This window comes from Pimephales promelas, chromosome 22 (assembly GCF_988280905.1).
Source record: "Pimephales promelas chromosome 22, fPimPro1.hap1.1, whole genome shotgun sequence".
Lineage (NCBI taxonomy): Eukaryota > Metazoa > Chordata > Actinopteri > Cypriniformes > Leuciscidae > Pimephales > Pimephales promelas.
In genome coordinates this window covers 15,460,615-15,474,872 of record NC_142790.1, presented here as the reverse complement: position 1 = coordinate 15,474,872, position 14,258 = coordinate 15,460,615, and the positions used below count along the sequence as shown (strand labels likewise).

The window sequence follows — 14,258 nt, the reverse complement described above, 5'->3', positions numbered from 1 at the left end:
TAGACGTTTAATTATAAATTACATTATTTTAATATGCTACTTGCTCTGAAGCTGAGACCTGTATTTATTTTGTTTGCGTATCAATGTAATCTTGCAAAACATCTGAAGATGCAGGAGATTACAAAAGAATACATGATAAAGAACATTATCACAGTGCGTCAGGAGTCCATGTGATGACTCGAGTTACATATGACCAAATCCCTCTTTCACTGGATTGCCAGACTTAATAATAAAAAAAATAAAAATAATAAAGAATAAAAAAAGCAATCATTGAGAGAACAAAGTATTGCCAAGACTGCCTTTAAAAAAGGCAAAAAGCGATACTTTTGTTTACTAGACTAGCATGGTAAGGCCATGATTTCACAAAGTTTGAGGACGGGTGACAAATGATCCATGTTGAATGAACTACTCTCAGCTGATAGGGTGCAGTGAGAGATACGTGGGTGAAGGGACGGCTGTTGTCTTCGATCTGCTCCTACTGGAAAAGCTCAGCCTGCAGTTGGTCAATATGGGCAGGAAGGTCTTCTCACGCTTGATCCTCCCACTCATTCATTTACTGAAGCCATTTACGGGCAGAGAGCTGTCTCACTTCATTCATGCCCATGTTTGTTATGCATGGCATATGCTCGCTCTTTCATTGAGGTCCATTTTAACACAGGTAATCAAAAAAATGGGATGCTATTTTTGTGCCGGTTTTATTTAAAACCTTATTTTTATGGTTTCCGGTCCCACCGACGGCACACAAACAGAACAAGCATGGAGACTGACTCTTATCGGAGCAAAATGGTTTTTATGTTATTAATTTTTTCAGAGTTATTATAGGAACAGGGAAATTGGTCTTGATGCTTAAAATGCATAAAGTACACACGAACAGGCATGCAAAAGAAAGTTTGGTGATTGCTTTTGAAGATGTAAATGATGAATTCAAGGCAAATCATGTCACTATTTAACTTTAATTGGATTCTTGGTGCCAACAATATTTAAATAATATCCTTAAATAAAAACAAATCAATTTTAGTGTAAAATTAAATAATATATTGTAGATAATATAAATAATATTAAAATGCCCTCTGAAAAAATTGATTTGTTATTATTTAAGGATTTAAATAAAATTAACCATTAGAGAGAGAGAGAGAGAGAGGGGGGGGGGGGGGGCTTTGTTTGTTTGTTTTTGCCTCTGTCGGTTGTATAAGCGATTACACAATTTAACTAAACATATTAAACTCCACAAAATCTTTAGATCTTAAGATTCATTGTACATTTTGCATAATGATCCAAGAATGTCAAACAAAATAAAATAAAAATCATAATAACTTAAGCTTTTTTTTTTCTTTCTCTTGCAGATATTGGCCATCATATCCATTCTATTCATCGTTCTTTCAACAGTTGCACTGTCCCTGAACACCTTGCCCGAACTCCAAGTCACAGACGAATTTGGCCAAGCCAATGACAATCCTCAACTCGCTCACGTTGAAGCCGTGTGTATTGCATGGTTTACAATGGAGTATCTCCTGCGCTTCCTGTCATCACCAAACAAGTGGAAATTCTTCAAAGGGCCACTAAATGTCATTGACTTGTTAGCTATATTACCCTACTACGTCACTATTTTTCTGACCGAGTCGAACAAAAGTGTGCTGCAGTTCCAGAACGTGAGGAGGGTGGTACAGATATTCCGCATCATGAGAATATTGAGGATTCTGAAGTTGGCGAGACATTCGACAGGACTGCAGTCTCTTGGATTCACCCTCAGGCGCAGCTACAATGAGCTCGGCTTACTCATATTGTTCTTAGCCATGGGAATCATGATATTCTCAAGTTTGGTCTTCTTTGCCGAGAAGGATGAGGATGCCACCAAATTTACCAGCATCCCAGCTTCATTTTGGTGGGCTACAATCACCATGACAACGGTGGGCTATGGAGATATTTACCCACAGACTCTGCTTGGCAAAATAGTTGGTGGACTTTGCTGCATTGCTGGAGTGCTGGTCATTGCCTTACCCATCCCTATTATTGTGAATAACTTCTCAGAGTTCTACAAGGAGCAGAAACGACAGGAGAAAGCCATCAAGAGAAGAGAGGCCTTAGAACGAGCTAAGAGGAACGGAAGCATTGTCTCAATGAACTTGAAAGATGCCTTCGCACGAAGCATGGAGTTAATGGACGTTGCCGTGGACAAAAACGACGATAAACAGCCAATGGACAACCACCTTTCTCCGAGCCGGTGTGATATTCCAAAGCGCACATCCTCGGATACAAGCCTCAGATCCTTCGACAAGAAGTTTCCTGACAGCGGCCAACTCGGGTCACGGGAATACGTCAGAACTCCTAGTCCACAGCGTCTGAACGTTCAGAAACTGGAGGAGATGTATAACCAGATGACAAAGACACAGTCCTTCTCGGATCTCAGCACAACCAACAGCACACAACCTGTGGCCGTGTCAAAACATGAGGTAGAGTTGGAGATGAAGGAAGTCCCGACTGCCAATGAGGGGCAACCCAAGGAAAGAGCCATCACAGAGGTCAGAAGCATATCGAGCGTTGACAGCTTTGCAAGCTGCACTGCTGAATTTGGACAGTGTGAGAAGGTATCCAGCCCTTCTTACACAGCAGAGCAAATTCAGCAAAGACAACCGAAAGTACCTCTGAATATCCAACACGGCCAGCTGACCCCCTCTGAAATAAGTCCCGCGGAGAACCCTGGGACTGTCAACCGAGACACTGATGGTGAGAACTTCAACGAGATTGTAGAGAACATCAGAAGCTCCATTCGTGGCACAAACCCAATGAAGACAAAGGTCCTCAAAGTCAACTTCATTGAAACGCCAGAGGATGCTCCTCTGACACCGCCTAACACTTCTTCTCCACAGGATGTCAACAACAGTCTTCTGGAAGATGACTCCCCGGAAGGAGAGTGCTCTCCTCTTTGTTCGGATTCGGAGACGCTGGGTAGTATCCCAATAACAGGCTTGGTTCTTTCTCCGAAGATGCTGGCCGGCAGATACCATCCTGGTGAGACGGCACTGCTTCTGGGGAACCTGGAGGAACAGGAGTACCATGAGGAACAGAACCAAATGGAAGTGGCTTCCGCAGCCATCTCCTCACCCAAACTAGCAGCGCAGAACTGCACTGTCGGTGTAGTCAGCGGTAATGAGGAGGAAAAGCCAGACTCCAACCAAACTGAACACAAGATGGAGAACCACATGTTTACGCCGGAGATCCATCTAATGCCAGGGGACGGCAATCACTCGCCATCTTGCGAAACCGGGATGTGACTGTGGCCTGACATTTGGACAGAATGGAGCGCACTGGGGGAGAAAAGGCACGCAGATGTGGTCTGGTCTGAAAGATATTTTTGCATGGCATGAAAAGTCCCTTGTAATTGTGTTATTGTCAATAGCGCAAACGAGACTGCAGTTCTTGCAGATGAGACCTGGAGAATGTGGGTGCAAACTAGAGGCTTGTTTAGAATGTATTTACCAAACAATGAGGACATCGTTGACCTACCTGTACATTTTACCTTTTCACTTGTTTTATCATTTTATAGAGACTGTCAGAACATGAGCATGCATATTAACAAAGCTGTTTTACGGTGCTTAGTTTGCTGAGAGCACTCCACGGTAAATATAGAGACTACAGCTATGAAAATGCACAGAGGGCAAAGTAGATATCAAAAGGGTTTTTTTGTTAGCCTTTTTTTCTGTTTTAAAGAGGGAATTTATCATCAAAGACTGTGAATAGTGAGCTGCAAAGTAGCGACGTATTGAAACATATCATGACTTTCTTTAGAAAAGCAATGTGTACCTAATGCAGATGTGTTTTGTGTTACGGTTTAGGAATGGTCTATAATATCACATATTTATTTAGGGATTTTTTTTTTTTTTTCGTTTGATAATTTTTGGTTTGGTACTCAAATTAGCAGCATCAAAATCTTGATTCAATGACCAGATGGATTGCTCTTTCTTCTTGATATTAAAGTTGCATACACACCTATAGTTGCCAAAAGAGAATAGCAATCAGATAATATACAGTAGATAAAAATGCTAATTATTTATTTACTTATGTATCGTGATAGCTTCTTTCAAAAAAAAAAAAAAACAAGCTTAATAACCTGCTTTTAAGTTCAAACATGCATCATACAAACACATGGTTACAGCAGGTATGTAAGACTTAACTTATCTTTACATACTCAAATATACCATAGCACAGCAAAGAGTTGATTTAGATACAATTAGTCAATGATCAAATCATTAAAACCTCTGGTCATTCTGGTCATTAAAACCTAGAAATATTGTTCACACATTTCCCTTTTAAAACTACTGTAAAAACCTCTTGGTTTATCAAAAGGACCAATACTTTACACAGACATCAAATTTTTTTCTTTTTTTCTATTTGACAAGAGTACAGTGGTGTAAATGGCACTACAGTTAATTTTTCACATGAGTTGTTTCATTATTATCCATATTTCACCACTTCTGTATCATTCAGATACAGATGTGGTGTCATTTCTTAACGGAAACTCACATTTGTCCAGTTTTACTAAGTATTGAAGAATATTTATTTTTCTTTTGAGTTAGGCCTATGTATTATCATCTGGCCAAGTTTTTTTTTTTTTTTTATTCCTGTCACCTGAGAAAATATTAATTTTATGTTGCCTTTATTTCAAGATTGCTGGAAGTATATGTATATTACTTGCTTTGGCATGGCAGTTGGCTGATTGTTCAAAATGTACATTGTGTTTGGAGAGATCTGAATAGGCCGAATCAAGATAGAGAAAAGACCAGGAGGAGGAACTCAAGACTTCAGCTGGCTCTCGCGGTTACCCTATAGTGGAAAGTGCAATACAGCATACTGCAATCTATGCAGGCCAAGAATTGTGGCACTTTATTTACAGTCTAATGGATTTGTAAGTGTACAGGCAGAGACTTCAATTGTATTTTTCAGATGATATATCTTTAATATTTAAAATATCAGTGTTACCACTCAAAAAAAGATTTGTCGTTTTACAAAAACACTGCGTTGCTGTCAGAATCACTCGGGTTATACTCTTCAAACAAGATTCTCTTGACAAAATCGACCAGGAGGGTCTTTTATAAATGTCTACAAACAAATATGAAAAACAAACTTGTGAAATAATTTAATGGGCTCCTGAAAAGTATTTTATGTTTTATTAATTAATGCTGACAGTGGTTCTATTTTTTCTAAACCAAAATTCTGCACGACCACAATTTCCTGCCATAGGGTGGTTTAAATGACACGTGCCTGTTCATAAACATTTATGAGAAGGCTACAAATAAGTTGGCTTTGTTCATATAGCACTGTACAGAAAATTATACTTTTTATAGGGGGAAAAAAAATCAGGTCTTTAAGTAATAGATATGCGTAATATTAAGTTCTCAGGTTTTCTACGACACCAATCTTCTAATATGGTGGATGTCTACGTTTTCCTCATTTAAAAGAAAGCATCGGCTTGTTTCTTTTGTTGTCCTTGTTTTTAAAAAGAATGTCATCACATGCCTAATTTGGTTGACAGACTGTTGAATAATGGCCCATCTCATGCATTCCCACAGGACGGTCAGCTTCCCTGCTGTGCTTTATTATGCCTCATATATACAACGGCCCCCCAAAAATATTTGGTCAAAATGTATGAATTTTTAACAAAATATCAAATGAAGTGGCATTTATTTAAAGATACATAGCACAAGCACACTTTTAAAGCAAAACGTTTTACAAAAAGACGGGTTAGGTTTCAAAATTGGGACACTTTATGGTTGTCAAATACTAGAAGGAAAATGTACTCAAAAGTGACTCAATCCCTTTGAAAAATCAAGAAAAGTTGAGAAGAGGAGCATGCAAATTCTACTTGGTGTGATATTTTGTATCAAATTCAATGGCGTTCACACAAGTGTCCAAATATTATGTGGAGATAATTATCGAGGGTAAGATGAATGAAGTTTTGTTACCAGTTTTGTGCCTGGCTAGCACTGCCTGTAGGCACCTCTGTTATGATAAATGAATGGAATTTGATTTCAGAGCAAGATATCTTTTCAGCATGTTAAATCTTCTACAATTTCCTCAGTACCGTATACACATCAACAAGGAATAGTTCAACAACAACAACAAAAAAAAAGCGGAAAATTCTGTCATTTATTCATCCCCCATGTCTTTCCAAACAAAGATATTTTGTCCTAACAATGAAAGTAAACTGGGTTCAGTGTTGTTTTGGACCCCAATGACTTTCATTATAAAACTGTTGAAACATTCTTCAAAATATCTTTTGCGAGAAAACATGAGGATGCATAAATGATGGCACTTTCCTTTTTTGGAGTAACTATCCCTTTAAGCAAGATGAAATGCTGTCCTATATCATATAAGTGCTTGCATATGCTCAGAAATTCAATTTCAGGGCCTTGATCATTTGAACATATCATATCTTGTTAATTGGTATCCCAATATACTGTATTTATCTGTCAACAGCAGACTCTCGTGTGTGCTGCAGCATTTCATAATTACAGTTCCGATTCAAATATTGCACAAATAAAAGTTTCACGCCATTTAGCACCTGTTGAATCAAGGCAAATGAGTGGGGCTCAAAGTCAGTACTGTTAAACTTTCTGTTTTCTTCATAACTCAAACACCAGGCAATCACCTGCTTTTTACCTGTAGCATGTCATCATATGACTATAGAAGCATCTCCCATGAGCCTTTATGGGAGCAGTAGATGCAAAGGGATTTGTGTCTGTGTGAATTTGCTCATGTGTAAACAGTAAAATGAATTCTAACAGCTGATGGACTGTGAACAAGCATGTTTCTCATTACATGATCATGTGTGATATATTGTCTTGGCAAGCGTGTGTTTTCGTTTCTTTTTTGTTTGTTTGAAAGCGAGGTTCAATATGAATGTTTCATCCATGTGTCATAGCCTGTTCTCCCATGCATATCTGCTACACTGTATTTCTCTCCTCTCACTGCCTCTTCTTTTCTGTTTTTTGTTTGTTTAAATGTTATCTTGTATCTCAATGTCCGTAGACACCTTTACACTGCAGACTGTTTCTGCACATATCAGCATCTTTGAATGCATGTAGTAGTCTGTACAATTATGTGATCACAGAAAACTTTGTCATGGTACATGTGTGTCAACATTTCTGTAAAATAAACCGCATTGTCTATGTTAAGTCTACTAGCATATGCAGGATATCAAATAAATGTGTAAATAACTCACTTGTGTTCTGCACCTTCCATGTCCTGCTGTCTTTATTCAAGCCTTTTCCTCTTCATAGTACAGAAAAACTGCAAATATATGCATAAAATTGCAAAAAATTACATAACTTAGCTTGCAAAACAGGAACATGCATGCAAAAAAAAAAAAATCAGTTTTCCACAAAAATATTAGGCCTCACAATAGTTTTCAACATTGATAATAATAAGAAATGTTCCTTGAGCACCAAATCAGCATAGAATTATTTCTGAAGGATGATGTGACACTGAAGAAAGACTGAAGAAATGATACTGAAAATTCAGATTTGCATCATCTCAGAAATAAATGACATTTTAAAATATTTTAAAATAGAAACAGTTAATAATAATTCAAAATATTACATCATTAATTTAAAAACATCTTATTGATTATAATATGAAAACATCTTACCGACAGCAAACTTTTGAACAGAACTGTTCAGATGCCTCCTATCCTTGCTCTTGGGTGTATTTTCTGAAAGATGTAGGAACAACAAAAGACAATAAACATGTTTACATGACTGACATGAAATCGAACGTAATTTCTTCTGAGGTTTCACAGCCTGAGACAAAAGCAGGAATGTTTTTCTTGTTTAATAACTTTGTCAATCCAAAATTAATAGAAAATAGGTGGTATCATGAATGACAAGCTTGATCAAATACAGCCTACATTCCACCCGCTTGCTTAAGGGTGCTTTTCCTTTGGGGAATATAGGAGGAAAAGTGTAGAGTTTTTTCAAAGAAAAAATAATTTAAAGAAATACCTTAAAGAATTTTTGAAGCAATTTTAGAAGTTAGAAGTTTTGAAGCTATATTATTGATTTTGTGCAAATTTGTATTCTGCTTTTACTAAAATTTAACAAAATCTGGCATATAGCAGTTATAAGTGAATTCCACACACAGCTGAACTGCTTTAGTCATCTAATAACAGGGTTCAAGATAGCAAGCAACGTGTTCATGGGGTTGAACTAGTCTGACAGTGACACCTAGTGTTGGTTTATTCGCCACACAGATTTTTCTTTCAGGGAGTAAAGGTGAAATCTATTATTTATAAATACTTAGGAGTGAAGGAAATTACTTAGTAGAACATTTTAACTGCACATTTGATGTTAATGTTTTCTTCCAACATCACTGTCACTCAATTAATAAAAGGATTTTAAAAACTGATAAGTCATTAAAGGGACAGGTCACCCAAAAAGTAAAATTCTGTCATCATTTACTCACCCATGTTGTTTAAAACCTGTATGAGTTTCTTTCTTCAGTTGAACACAAAAGAAGATATTTTAAAGAATGTTGGTAACCGCACAGTTGACAGTAGCCATTGACTGTTTGTCAAAACTGTTTGGGCTTTCTTTTTGTTTGTTTTCAACAGAAGAAAGAAACTAAATACATGTTTAGAACAATTTAAGGGGGATTAAATGATTTATTTATTTTTTTGTGAACACTCCCTTCTTATTTTTATTTAGTTTATATATTTGTACAGTATATCAATTATATATCAATTAATAATATACATATATATGAGTTCATATGAGTTCTAGCAATGGGAATGATTATGTTGAAAATATAATTTTATTAATTAGGTATTGGATGATTATTTACACACGGATAAGAAAATTAATATGATAGAAATTATAGTAGGCCATTTATATAATTAACACCATTATATACGTAATAAGATAAGTAGCCAAACCAGGCCAACCAGTAAGGAATGTTAACTTGCATGATGGTCAATTCTTATAAAAAAGTTGATAATACCAGTTTCTGCAATTTTATCAAACACAATGTAATATTTTAGATTAAGAAAAACCAGCAACCACAACACATCACAATCACAGAATTCATCAAATACATTGCTAATTGGCTAACGTTACTTACAGGTGTCGTTGCTATTTTTCGTGACAAAATGAATGATGATGATGATTTGTTTCATTGTGGAAGTTAGTGAATAGGCCTAACTGGGGACACGGAAAAAATCAGACCAAAGCAAAGTGCTATAAAATTCACAAAAGTGTTAATTAAATTGTGATATTGTGAGAAATGAAAGCTGTTGTTCACTACCCACGTCAAAAAGTCGCTCATGATGTTTCTTCCGCGCCGGTAGGGGGCGCTGTGGCCAGACCATGTCATAAACTCCTCCCGCAGAACAGTTGGCGGGAACGTTTGTTGTTATTTCGGTGTTCTGCATAAACAACATGGATACGGAGTTTGCGTCTCATGAGATCTCGAGCTCAACTGAAAAAACGAATGTAGTTGAAGTCGACAATGTTGTTCAAACATGGATGGTCGACTATTATTTCGCGACACTATGTCGGCACTTCAAGGCAAGATCTGGTCCGGAGTTTCATAAAGCTTTAAAAATATTTGAAGGTAAGAAAATGTTGTTGTTTTTTTAATTCCCCTAAGGAATTTATTCCCCTAGGTGCGTTCATTGCTTAACGCACTTGTATTATAAATGTCTAATATTGCCTTCTCATTTGTTGTATTGTGTTCTCCTCAGCTTTGGTGGATGAACTCGAGTCATGTTCCCACAGGTCAGATCCTTCCTCTCAGAGAACGATCTGCTGCCTCCTTGCCAGAGTGATAGATGGGGAACAACTGGGTAATGCAACTTACAGTTATATAATTAGCCATTTGTATGTGGCAGAAAACATTATACTTTGGTTTAAATGTTTTTATTACAAGAAATATAGGGCTTCACACACAGTCATTTTCAATAATACCACGAAATTATACAGCTGTGTGATATAACTCCAAAATGCAGGGTTATCTCAGTCCATATGGTGAAAATTTGAGTGCTTTTATTATAATCTTTTTTGTCTAGACTAGAGCCGGATTTTTCAATCATTTAGATGCCACGGATCCTCAAATGTGTTCAACCCCCATTCTAAATATTTTTTAAAGACTGCACTGCTATATATTTTGATATATTAAGGACCGATTTATACTGTGAAGAAAAAAATATATAGATAGATATAAATAGATACATATGTATGTATATATATAATATATAGATATATAGACATACATATGTATGTATGTGTATTTTTTTACTATTTATTTATTTATTACATTATTTTTTCTATTCACTATAGTTCTTTACTGTTCAATGTATTATTTATTTCGAATTTTGAATCATATTTATATTACTTTTAATACATTTTCACACACATTAATCCATATATGATAAAGAAAATGTATTAAAAATATACATTTGACCGTTTATGTTTTCTAAATATAAAGAAAGGTACATGAAAGGTTCAAGTGCGCTGGTCTGAAACTTTCACACTTAACCATCATATGTTGTGTTGTGTTTTTAAGATGTCCATTATGATCGCTATACTCAAATCACTCCCTTGATGTCAGCGCTGCCGATTTGGGAGACATTAAAGGAAGTGGCAGATGCAGATTTACACGCTAAGATCAAAACGCTACTGATTGTTCAGGTACGTATAGAGAGTTGTTTACCATTGTAGGGATTTAGTAGGTTTAAAGTCAGCATGAAACAGAAGTTTGGATTTTATTGGGACATATATGTATAAGAGTGAGACATCTTCTTGAACAAGAAAAATGTAGGGCGGGGCTTGATTTTGTCCATCAGGAATTGATTGAATAAAATGTATATGTTATAAATTATGTTCACAGATAAATCCTTTATAATTAATAATATAGGTCGACCGATAATGGATTTAACCACCTACAATAACTAGGTTGGACCATGCTGGCCGATAAATCAACCGATAGTTTTTCAGTTGGATACTGAAATAAAATGGATACTGAATAAAAACAGATACAACACATTAAATAGTGCTGAACTTTATTATGTTAAATATAATTTATATTACTAATAATATAGTTTGCATATTTTATATTAACAGTGGATGCTTCTCAGCCTCTACAGCAACCTGGAAAAATCTGTGCTGAACTTATTGTTCCAGCAATTGGTTTATCGGTGAAGATTAATTGGCAAAATCAGTCGACCTCTAATAAAAAAACACTGACAAACCCAAATCATGAAATATTGGAATTTTGATTTCATAGTGACTTGTAACGGTATTTTTATTGTGTCCAAGTCTGTCGCTGTGTGTGTGAACAAAGGGAATTTAAAGTTGGCAAAGGAAACCCTGCAGTGGCTGGAAAAAGAGACCGAAATACCCGAGGTGGGCATTTACCTGTAACAGTTTAACATGCTTTTCTTACAATGCAGCAAATTAACATCATTGTGTGTGTGTCTTAGAAACTACAAGGAAAGCTTACCGCCATTGTGAGTAAGAAAGATGCATTTGGTCCGCTTCTGATGAACCTCACTTTCAACCAGCTGTTGGAGAACGTTGACGTGTTCCTCGACGCATTCAGCCTGGAAAGTTCCTCCGTTTTCTTACTGGAAGTATGAGGCCTTTTTTGTTTTACATACAAAAAAACTGATCCAAGACAAACTGTCTGATTTGTGTGCTACATCCTGTGGGAAAGAGAATCCCAGTGCTAATGGGCTTCATTGACTGTGGTTTCACCGTAATGTGAATGTGCCTAATGATCTCTTAGAATTGTGGTGTTTCTATGGGGGTACTGAAATGTTGCTGTTGGCTTCACCCTCAATAACCCCCTAAGAAAAGTAAAGTAAAGGCAACACATTGAATATGCAGTCATGTTTGCCGCTAATGGGGTACTTTGACTGTGTTTTGCTGCTTATTACAAGAAATGTGAATTTTCATCACCTGTATATGTGTGTTTTAGGCAGCATCAAAAGTAGTTGAAGCACGTCATGAGAGATCGGAGAAAACATTATCTGAACAGGACAGAAGCGAGAGGATCCCATCCAGCCCAGAGTCAATTAAAACAGAAGAGTAAAATCATCTTTCTCATCGACAACATTTTTAAACTGCTGATGTCTTTGATTAGAATAAAATAACATTTCATTTTTGGTCATATATATATATATATATGCCTTTTTGTTCTAAAGTCAAATCTGTAATTGTAGAGACTTTTGTGGATTTGTGATGAAATGATGTACATTTCAACTGAAAATGTATGTTTAGTTATTACTTTATTTATTTGGTGCTGGTGTTTCCATACAGAAATGAGGCACAGGAGGATCAACTGGTGCTAAATATGAGGTGAGGGCCTCGAATGTTATTTCTACAGCTGCATTCCTTATAACAATATATGAATTTTAAAGGCCCTTTCACACAAAGAATGATAAACATATAGATACATTTTTCTAATTATAAAATAATTGCAGATTCCACAGTTTTAACAAAAACAGAACAGAGAAACGATATTGTTGGAATCACTTTCAGAACAATGCCTTCCATCTTATCAGCTTACCAGCCAATCAGAATGCTTTCTGCTTTAAAGAGCCAGAGCATTTAAAGCGGCAGACGACAAAACTGCAGCACCCTTAATAGAAACTGTTATCATCTGCTCGTGTGGACGCTAATATAGTTATGGTTATGTTTATAGTTATCGGTCTTGGTGTGAACAGGCCTTAAGAGTCACCATACTGACTAACACTGTTGCTATTGGTTAATCCACTGATCATGGTTATTCAATCTAATCACATTTATTTGAGATAACCAAAATGGTTGTCAATTTTACATTTTCAGGTTTTGTCATCCAAATGTGTGAAATTGCACTGCATTTAAGTAAATTTATATAGGCCTATTTATATTATGGGTTTTATCATTATGTATGGTTCTAAGTTAAAGGAGGCTTACACTGTAAGTGACACAACAGATAAAAAATAATCGAAATTATTTGTGTGACAAATCATCAAAAAATGGAGCTGGCATATGATGTCACCTTATTTTTTATCACTCATACTAACTTGTAGTTGCTTTTATACTAATTGCTTTAATGATTGAAAACAAATTAAAAACATAAAATTGACAATTCTGTATTCGTCACAGACACAAAAGGAAACTTCTTTCCAAACAAACTTGTGACCCGTGGAAACCAGACACTGCTAAGAAAGAGCGAACCAAGAGAACCTCCATTTGCAGTAAGTTCTCAACCAATGGATTTTTTTTTAAGGTTTGATATTGTTTTACTGTATGTTATTAAAGGGTTAGTTCACCCAAAATCTGTAATTTCTGTCATTAATTGAGGGCATTAATGACATGAGGGCAAGTAGTTAATGACAGATTTAATTGTGGAGTGAACTAACCCTTTAAAGGAATATTGACAAAAGTTTGCTTGCTCTCGTGGTGTTCCAAACCTGTTATTTTTCCATGAGAAAAATACATACTGTAGATCTTTTCAATACAGAAGTTCATATTCACTATTTTCACAGATGATTTGTATTAAGTGTCATAAAACATCATTATTATTTACAAATGCACATTTCTTCAAACTTCTATTTTTGTGTTCCGTAGAAATAACATAATGGGTTTGGAACAACTCATTCCATTTATAAATCTACATTAAACATTAAAACTTTTTTTTTTTTTTTATCCACACAGAGATTTCTAGGAGAAGTAGTAGCCCTTCAGAATTACAAAGCAATGTTAGTGCGACGAGCAAAACCAGGAGGGTGAGTTACTCTGAAAATGTGTGCGTGTGTGGTTATCTTATATGATATATTGCATGTTGCTGATATTCATACAACAAATTCTTCTGTGGGCATTGGAAATTATGATAAAAAATATATGATTAGGGTAAGGGGCTAGAGATTGCATTATACCAATGAATGGCTTAACAAAGATAGTCTTACAAACGTGTGTACACAGCACAAGTATATGAACATACAAACAGCATCAATGTTTGTGTGTTTCAGAAATGGACAGCGATAGAAGATCGGATGCTGAAAACGGGTGTGAAGAAACACGGGGAAGGCAACTGGAGCACGATCCTGAATGACTTTGAGTTTGAAAACCGCACCGGTGTTAACCTTAAGGACAGATGGAGAACCCTGAAGCGTAAGGGACAGGACTTCTGAGCTGCTGCTGTTTTTTTTTTTTTTTATACCTTAACTAGTCTATTAAGGTTGCATTATTTAAGCTTTAATTTCAAATTCAGCAATGTTTTTT

General features: G+C 36.0%; 3 protein-coding genes across 4 annotated transcripts in view; 2 read left to right on the top strand and 1 right to left on the bottom strand.

Moving 5' to 3' along the window:
- Positions 1 to 6,114, top strand: part of kcnb2b (potassium voltage-gated channel subfamily B member 2b) — a 118,109-nt gene extending 111,995 nt beyond the window's left edge. The window contains exon 3 of the mRNA XM_039666721.2: positions 1,344 to 6,114. Coding sequence (XP_039522655.2) covers positions 1,344 to 3,272 — 1,929 coding nt within the window. The 3' untranslated portion in view covers positions 3,273 to 6,114. The remainder of the gene's footprint in view (positions 1 to 1,343) is intronic.
- trpa1b (transient receptor potential cation channel, subfamily A, member 1b) overlaps positions 1 to 9,282 on the bottom strand; it is a 191,375-nt gene extending 182,093 nt beyond the window's left edge. The window contains exons 1-3 of one of the 2 annotated variants that reach the window (XM_089125692.1): positions 9,112 to 9,282; positions 7,646 to 7,708; positions 7,220 to 7,287 (exon numbers count right to left, since the gene is read on the bottom strand). The gene's annotated coding sequence lies outside the window, so the exon portion shown is untranslated. Of the gene's footprint in view, positions 1 to 7,219; positions 7,288 to 7,645; positions 7,709 to 7,997; positions 8,266 to 9,111 lie in introns of those variants that run through there. The other variant, XM_089125693.1, reaches the window with a different exon arrangement.
- An 84-nt stretch (positions 9,283 to 9,366) lies between these two features.
- Positions 9,367 to 14,167, top strand: terf1 (telomeric repeat binding factor (NIMA-interacting) 1). The gene is made up of 10 exons (XM_039666722.2): positions 9,367 to 9,603; positions 9,734 to 9,835; positions 10,555 to 10,679; positions 11,307 to 11,393; positions 11,471 to 11,620; positions 11,968 to 12,077; positions 12,309 to 12,347; positions 13,140 to 13,231; positions 13,692 to 13,762; positions 14,006 to 14,167. The coding sequence occupies exons 1-10, from the start codon at positions 9,429 to 9,431 to the stop codon at positions 14,165 to 14,167; spliced, it is 1,113 nt and encodes a 370-aa protein (XP_039522656.2). The 5' UTR covers positions 9,367 to 9,428.
- Positions 14,168 to 14,258: the final 91 nt, after the last annotated feature.

Excerpts from the sequence above, each read along its gene's own strand:
- terf1 (XM_039666722.2), top strand. The coding sequence starts at position 9,429 with ATGGATACGGAGTTTGCGTCTCATGAGATCTCGAGCTCAACTGAAAAA. Across the intron at positions 9,604-9,733 it reads AGCTTTAAAAATATTTGAAG|CTTTGGTGGATGAACTCGAG; the intron begins GTAAGAAAATGT and ends TGTTCTCCTCAG. Across the intron at positions 11,621-11,967 it reads CCTCCGTTTTCTTACTGGAA|GCAGCATCAAAAGTAGTTGA; the intron begins GTATGAGGCCTT and ends TGTGTGTTTTAG.